The sequence below is a fragment of the Eucyclogobius newberryi genome, unplaced genomic scaffold (assembly GCF_026437365.1).
Source record: "Eucyclogobius newberryi isolate DKJ021-1_F unplaced genomic scaffold, fEucNew1.0.hap1 SCAF_21, whole genome shotgun sequence".
NCBI classification, from domain to species: Eukaryota; Metazoa; Chordata; class Actinopteri; order Gobiiformes; family Gobiidae; genus Eucyclogobius; species Eucyclogobius newberryi.
In genome coordinates, this window is record NW_027315846.1 from 1793412 (window position 1) to 1801608 (window position 8197).

The 8197-nt window shown below is 45.2% G+C and overlaps 1 protein-coding gene across 1 annotated transcript; it reads left to right on the plus strand.

Annotated features, from left to right (window-relative positions):
* The first annotated feature begins 231 nt into the window (after positions 1–231).
* dnajc5gb (DnaJ (Hsp40) homolog, subfamily C, member 5 gamma b) lies at positions 232–6590 on the plus strand. Its single transcript, XM_072457625.1, has 6 exons — positions 232–376; positions 2776–2921; positions 4010–4223; positions 5477–5627; positions 5716–5763; positions 6471–6590. Exons 2-6 carry the CDS (start codon positions 2809–2811, stop codon positions 6557–6559), a joined length of 615 nt encoding a protein of 204 aa, XP_072313726.1. The 5' UTR covers positions 232–376; positions 2776–2808; the 3' UTR covers positions 6560–6590.
* Positions 6591–8197: the final 1607 nt, after the last annotated feature.

Genomic DNA, 8197 nt, shown 5'->3' on the forward strand with positions numbered 1-8197 from the left:
CTACTGAAAGTGTTTTTCAGACTTCCTATAAGTGATCTGTTCTTCTGTATCTACCTCTGTATCTTCCTGCGTTGCACCAATGAAATTTCCCCATGTGGGACAATAAAGGAATATCTTATCTTATCTTATCTTACACAGCGAAAACAAACAGAAACGTGTAAATTCTCGAGGGCTCGTACGCGCTTACGTCACACGCACGTTACGCACGGCGCTCGTCCTACGTCACTTCCTGCTCCTCTGCCGCTGTAAACTTTTGGACAACTTTTAACAAATCCGATCTTTCTCAGTTCATCAAATGGAGACGACTTTAGCCCGAGCCGCGGAGCGTGTCTGGACCGTGTGATTGAACCACGAGCCCGCGGGATTTAACCATCAAGTACGTCAAAGATGATTGTTTTATTTGCAGAAGTTGTGGCTAAGTCGCCTCATGCTGCGGCTAAAGTTAGCTCTGTCATTAGCAGTTTGTCAGAAGTTGACCTTAAGATTCGACAAACGACGTGAATTAATTAATGTCAACTTTATTAGTGCGATTATTTTAAAGCATAACTACGGTTTGTCCTAAATGCTCACGTCACAAACTTAGTTAATAAATTATACATTGATTTAAAAATAAAAGAAAAAGGAAAAAAAATCGTAATTTTTTGATGATCAGATTATTATATTATTATGTGTGTTTATAATTGACAGAATAAATGTAAAGGCACATTTTAACAGTAGCCCACACATTTGTTTGTACAGTTTGTCGTCATAAATAAATAAATTGTACAATTAACTTAAATGATTAAATGGTTTTCAGTTCAGGAAGTCGTGTTGAGTCGTATTTTAAGACATTTTCAAGACATTATTAACCAATTAAAGATTGGAATATAATGACTGAATCCTTCTAGATGGAGAATATTCACAAATAAAGTGGATTATTTCGATTTTTTTCAGATTTAATAACTCTTGTGCTTGGGCCTGCAGCAATTACTTTCACTTTTTATATGTATGTTAAAAAAAAACATGTGTGTTTTTGAACATATATAGTCCAGATAATGTTTGTTTTGTCACTTTTGTCTAATTTGAATGTACATGTTGCAGTTCTAGTTTATTCTTTCTTTTCCAGTATCGAAACCGTGGCCGTTGTGGAAGTGAAATTAAGCAACGTAACGTAACGATGACTTAACGATCGTAACCCGAAGTGTTCTCGTCCCGTGCAAACAAGCGCTTCTCTCGATCTGATCCCTCCCTGGACGTATTTGCATAACCTCAATGTTTAAACGTCGCTGCTGTTAATCCTCGTGTGTATTTCAAAGTACACGACACTCGTTAATTTACCGTTTGTACTGTAAAGTTGTTCATCCGTGCGATCCACAGCTTCATCGTAATCGTTTTCTGGACCCGACGACCTCCAAAACGGACAATTATTCAATCAAAATGTCAAATGGAATAAACCATTTCCTGTTTTCCTCATTTATACACTTTATTTGTCAATATTCTCTATCTTGAAGCCTCCGATCACAATGTTTCAACCTTTTATCTGGTCGATAATATATTTAGAAAGTCTCACTGTGCAATAGAAATACTGTATTTTCCAGAGTATAAGTCGCACCAGCCAAAGAATGCATAATAGAGAAGAAAAAAACATATAAGTCGCATTGAAGTATGAAATGCAGTGTGAAAATAACAAATAATATCACATATGTCGCTCCGAAGTATAAATATAAGTATAAGTCGCACCCCGGCCAAAACTATGAAAAAAGGTGCTTCTTATAGTCCGAAAAATACGGTAAACGATTTCCAATTTTCCTCATTAATACACTTTATTTGTCAATATTCTCCTCCGATCACTATGTTTCAACCTTTTGTTTGGTCGATAATGTATTTAAAAAGTCTCACTGTGCAATAGAAATGATAGTTTGACTGTTGACCACTAAAATAGTCGTTACCTGCGTGCTTAAACCTTTACAATATTTCGCTAAAGGATTTGTTAGATTTAATTGATGTTTTTTGTATTGATGGGCGATACCGGACTTTTTACTACCGATAATATTTTCGAGAAATGTACTGTGAGCTGGAGCAAAAAATCAAAAGCATGATGTATGTGCAGATGAATAAAAGTACTACGGCGCTCGCACGGATGATGATCTTAAATATCCTTTAAGATCACTTTTTGAATATTACCTGTAGGAGCTCGGTCAATTCAATTAAAACGGGATAGTGACAATTTACGTTCAGCAGCTGTTGGTAAATTGTGACTATCGCGTGTGTGTCTGTGTGTGAGAAAATAGGTCCCACGCGGTGGAGTGACCCATTTTCAACCTGGCGGTGTCTCTTCAGCCTGGCAGGGGCCCGCCGCAGCATGGCGCAGCATGCAAATTGTCACTTGTAAACTCATGACGAACTGTCAAACGTTTCTCTTCTAAGATTTGTAAATCAAATGGCGGCCCTTGCACTTGAAAATGCCCGTCCACATTTTAAAATACCCCGTCCAAAATAGGAAGACAGGTCTCTAAAAGCCTGCATTTCGATACCTCGGTCTGTAGCAATTTATTGATATTTCATCGTCGCTAGTTTCTCACTAACGCTAACTGTTTTTGCCCTCTTCTTTTCTCTTGTTTTTCCGTAGACGTGTGTGATTTTACTATCTTTTAAATTTTTTTTTATTATTGATGTTTTTGCATGCAAATCAATGTGTTTCAGTAGCGAATGATTGATATTTCGGCGTTGCTAGTTGCTCACTAACGCTAACTGTTTTTTCCCCTCTTTTTTTCCTCTTTTTTTGTTTTCCTGCAGACGTGTGTGAGTCCGTCTTCGGTTTATGGAATCATGGAGGATCCGAACAGACCTCAGAGGAAGATGTCCACCGCCGGGGAAAGTCTCTACAGCGTCCTGGGCCTCGAGAAGCGAGCGACGCCGGACGAAATCAAGAAAGCGTACAGGTCTGAATTCAACTTACAAAGACCATAAACCGCTTTCGGATTACTTTATGCGTCTAAACTTTGTCCCGTCTCGTGAAATGGATTGATCTTTTATGACTTTTACCCCACGTGACACTTTCCAGGATGGAGCGCGGTGTGTTTCACTAGTTTCCCTCGTACGTCTTCATGTGAAATCTGAAATATTAATGCTTCTGGACGTGGTTCAAGAAGATCCCTTAGTCACAAACTGTTTATTTGCAAAATGGACAAACCTAAATCTTACCTAATATATCTGTATATTAGATTTGAGGCGTTTTTGAGACTGAACAGGTAAAGGTGTCGTGCGCCAACAATGCTAATGCTAACACCGCCCTCATTAACACTGGACTAACGATGAGTGAGCTGGAACTGATAAAGGTCCCTGGTGCTAATAATGCTAATGCTAACACTGCCGTCATTAACGCTGGACTAACGACTAGTGAGACGGGACAGGTAAAGGTCCCTGGTGCTAATAGTGCTAATGCTAACACTGCTCTCATTAACACTGGACTAACGACGAGTGAGACAGAACTGATAAAGGTCCCTGGTGCTAATGATGCTAATGCTAACACCTCCTTCGTTAACACTGCGCTAATGATGGATGAGACGGGACAGGTAAAGGTCCCTGGTGCTAGTAGTGCTAATGCTAACACCGTTCTCATTAACACTGGACTAACGACGAGTGAGACGGAACTGATAAAGGTCCCTGGTGCTAATAATGCTAATGCTAACACTGCCTTCATTAACGCTGGACAAACGACGAGTTAGACGGGACAGGTAAAGTTGTCTATTGTCTATTTATATTAGATTTGAGGTGTTTTTCCAGTAAGAAATGCTCCAATTCAATTACAAATACTAAATTGAGGCCCTAAATATCTTTGAAGTGAATGGACAAGGAAATTAAGCGGTTAAAATAAAAAATGTATACCCTGGATTAAACATTTTTCACATTTTGGAAGACGCTTTTCATACTATTATACAAATATAGCATATCTTGTCTATAGAAAATGTACTGTCCACCGTTGAAATTGCAATACTATAATACTATTACTACTGTTTTTGCTGGACAGGAAGTTGGCATTGAGGCATCACCCGGACAAAAACCCGGACAATCCCGAGGCGGCGGAAAAGTTCAAGGAAATCAACAACGCCAACACCATCCTGAGCGACGAGAACAAACGGCGCATTTACGACGAGTACGGCTCCATGGGGCTGTACGTGGCCGAGCAGTTCGGAGAGGAGAGCGTCAAGTACTACTTCCTCATGTCCAAGTGCTGGTTTAAGGTCAGTGAAGGGTTTGAGCAGGGGTCTGTGAAGGGTCAGCGAGGGGTCTGAAGGCTCAGCGAGGGGTCTGAAGGCTCAGCGAGGGGTCTGAAGGCTCAGCGAGGGGTCTGAAGGCTCAGCGAGGCTCAGCGAGGGGTCTGAAGGCTCAGCGAGGGGTCTGAAGGCTCAGCGAGGGGTCTGAAGGCTCAGCGAGGGGTCTGAAGGCTCAGCGAGGGGTCTGAAGGCTCAGCGAGGGGTCTGAAGGCTCAGCGAGGGGTCTGAAGGCTCAGCGAGGCTCAGCGAGGGGTCTGAAGGCTCAGCGAGGCTCAGCGAGGGGTCTGAAGGCTCAGCGAGGGGTCTGAAGGCTCAGCGAGGGGTCTGCGAAGGGTCTGAAGGGTCAGCCAGATGTCTGAAGGGATTGCGAAGGGTCTGCGAGGGGTCTGCGAGGGGTCTGCGAGGGGTCTGCGAGGGGTCTGCGAGGGGTCTGCTAGGAGTCTGAAGGGTCTGCGGCGGGTATGAAGGGTCTGCGGCGGATCTGCGGCGGGTATGAAGGGTCTGCGGCGGATCTGCGGCGGGTATGAAGGGTCTGCGGCGGATCTGCGGCGGGTATGAAGGGTCTGCGGCGGATCTGCGGCGGGTATGAAGGGTCTGCGGCGGATCTGCGGCGGGTATGAAGGGTCTGCGGCGGATCTGCGGCGGGTATGAAGGGTCTGCGGCGGATCTGCGGCGGGTCTGCGGCGGGTCTGCGGCGGGTATGAAGGGTCTGCGGCGGGTCTGCGGCGGGTATGAAGGGTCTGCGGCGGGTCTGCGGCGGGTATGAAGGGTCAGCCAGATGTCTGAAGGGATTACGAAGGGTCTGCGAGGTGTCTGCGAGTGGTCTGAAGGGTCTGCGAGGGGTCTGCTAGGAGTCTGAAGGGTCTGCGGCGGGTCTGAAGGGTCTGCGGCGGGTATGAAGGGTCTGCGGCGGGTATGAAGGGTCTGTGGCGGATCTGCGGCGGGTATGAAGGGTCTGCGGCGGATCTGCGGTGGGCCCTTGATGACACGTGACAGTTGTTTGCCTCCTGGTGCCACAGTTTCTCAAACAGTCAGCCTTTCCTTGTGAATAAAGAGCACGTTGACATGGAGTTATGAAAAAATGTGACCTGGGCTTTTCCTATCAACTCAAAAAATGTGCCCAATAGCTAAAATCCTCCAGCTAAGGTCCTGAGGAGAACTGTTCCTACAAGTGAAGTTCAACCTAATCCTAACACATTTTGTTGTGTAAATGTGCTCAGGGCCTGGTGATCTGCTGCACACTCTTCACGTGCTGCTGCTGTTTCTGCTGCTGCTGTTTCTGTTGCGGTAAATGTTCGCCTAAAGAGGAGGCGGAGGACTTCACCTACATCGACCCTGAGGACCTGGAGAACGAGCTGCGCCAACAGGAAGGTCCGAACACCCACAAACAAACAAACAAACAAACATTTAACATGAAACGCATTAGTGCAAAGTTCCTTAGTGTCGTTTTGTTTCACAGCCGAGGAAGACAACGTTATAGTCAATCAGCCGAGCTCTGACCGAACAGGTAAAGGTCCCTGATGCTAACAATGCTAATGCTAACACCGCCCTCGTTAACACTGGACTAACAATGAGAAATAGGGAACTGCTGAAAAGTCTCTGGCGCTAACAAAGTGCTATGCTAACATCGCCGTCATTAACACTGGAGTAACAATGAGTGAGACGGAACAGGTAAAGGTCTTTGGTGCTAACGATGCTAATGCTAACACCGCCTTCATTAACGCTGGGCTAACAACGAGAGACTGAACTCGTAAAGTTGTCTTGCGCTAAACATGCTAACGGAACTGATAAAGGTCCCTGGTGCAAATAATGCTAATGCTAACACCGCCCTCATTAACACTGGGCTAACGACGAGTGAGACGGAACAGGTAAACGTCTCTGGTGCTAACAATGCTAATGCCAACACTGTCTTCATTAACACTGTGCTAACGATGAGTGACCCAGAACAGGTAAACGTCTCTGGTGCTAACAATGCTAATGCTAACACCGCCTTCCTTAACACTGTGCTAACGATGAGTGACCCAGAACAGGTAAACGTCTCTGGTGCTAACAATGCTAATGCTAACACCGCCAAGAGTTATCGCCTTAAATCTAGACCAAATTTTTTTATATTTATCTTGTTTTTAGCGATATCTACTACATAATCGTAGAAAAAATATATATTTTTATCTACGTCCAAAGCGCTGTATAAAACCACGATCTTTTCCTCCGCAGGTGAAAACGCGCCCATCGTAATCCAGCCGCACGCAGCCAACGGCTCGTCCGGGCCCGGCAACTCTCCCATCGCTCTCCCCGACAAATAAACCCCCAACACCAGGCACTTTCCGTCAAGAGTCTACCCCTGTCCCGGGACTCCGAGCTGGGCCGTGGCCCTTCCCTGTGGCCCCGCCCTGTGGCCCCGCCCTGTGGCCCCGCCCTGTGGCCCGCCCGTCATCTCTGGAGGTTCCTTTTTACTATGCAAACTTAACAGACTGACTTTTAACAGCAGATTTCCATGGTTTACACAGCGGTTTGAATGTGCCAACATCGATTTTCGCCATTCATATATTTATTTTTTTAATCCTTTTTATCATTACTGTCGGGGGGAGGGGGAAAGTCAATTTATGTGCACTTTAAATGATTGTTTTGAATCCTGATGCTGCCAAAATGTTCTGATGATTTGATAAATAGTTTAAACTTTGCTCAGAAGTCGGTGGAATGCACCGCGACGCATAATGGAGGAAAACCATCGCGGAAATGTACGAAAGGGAGATTTCTGGAGCAAAGTGACCAGTTAGTCCGCTAAGCTGCTTTAGACCTCAGTTAGTCCTGGTATAGACCTGAGTTTTGGTCCTGGTTTAGACCTCAGTTTTGGTCCTGGTTTAGACCTCAGTTTTGGTCCTGGTTTAGACCTCAGTTTTGGTCCTGGTTTAGACCTCAGTTTTGGTCCTGGTTTAGACCTCAGTTTTGGTTTTGGTTTAGACCTAAGTTTTGGTCCTGGTTTAGACCTCAGTTTTTGTCCTGGTTTAGACCTCAGTTGGTCCTGGTTTAGTCCTTGTTTAGCCCCGGTTTAGTCCTGGTTTAGTCCTGGTTTAGCCCCGGTTTAGTCCTGGTTTAGCCCCGGTTTAGTCCTGGTTTAGCCCTGGTACAGACGTCTTGTAAAGGCTGCTCTCGGGGTCAAAATGAGACCGCGGCGTGCTGTCTGCGGCGGTCTCATTTGCCTCTGAGCTCAGAGTGACGTTGACTTTGAACCCGGACAGTGTTGGGCCAGTTGTGAGGTGTAAGTAAACGTCTACTTCTGTTGTTAGCTTGGTGTCGCCATTAGCAACGTTAGCACGACACCTTATTTCTGTTCCTACGGGAGCAGCTTCACCGAGCGAGAGGACGGTCGAGGGAAACTGAAGAGAAAATAACATTAGTTCATATTTTTGGCCTTTTATTTGCCAAAATTAGGAATTGGAAAGAGCTGGATTGTGCAGGATTAGGCCTGTTTTAGACCCTCTTTAGGCCTGTTTTAGACCCTCTTTAGGCCTGTTTTAGACCCTCTTTAGGCCTGTTTTAGACTCGCTTTAGGCCTGTATTAGACCCTCTTTAGGCCTGTATTAGACCCTCTTTAGGCCTGTTTTAGACTCGCTTTAGGCCTGTTTTAGACTCGCTTTAGGCCTGTATTAGACCCTCTTTAGGCCTGTTTTAGACTCGCTTTAGGCCTGTATTAGACCCTCTTTAGGCCTGTTTTAGACTCGCTTTAGGCCTGTTTTAGACTCGCTTTAGGACTGTTTTAGTTCCTCTTTAGACCCTTCTTTAGTCCCTCTTTAGACCCTCTTTTAGACCCTCTTTAGACCCTCTTTAGTCCCCTCTTTAGACCCTCTTTAGACCCTCCTTTAGACCCTCCTTTAGACCCTCTTTAGACCCTCTTTAGACCCTCTTTAGTCCCTCTTTAGTCCCCTCTTTAGACCCTCTTT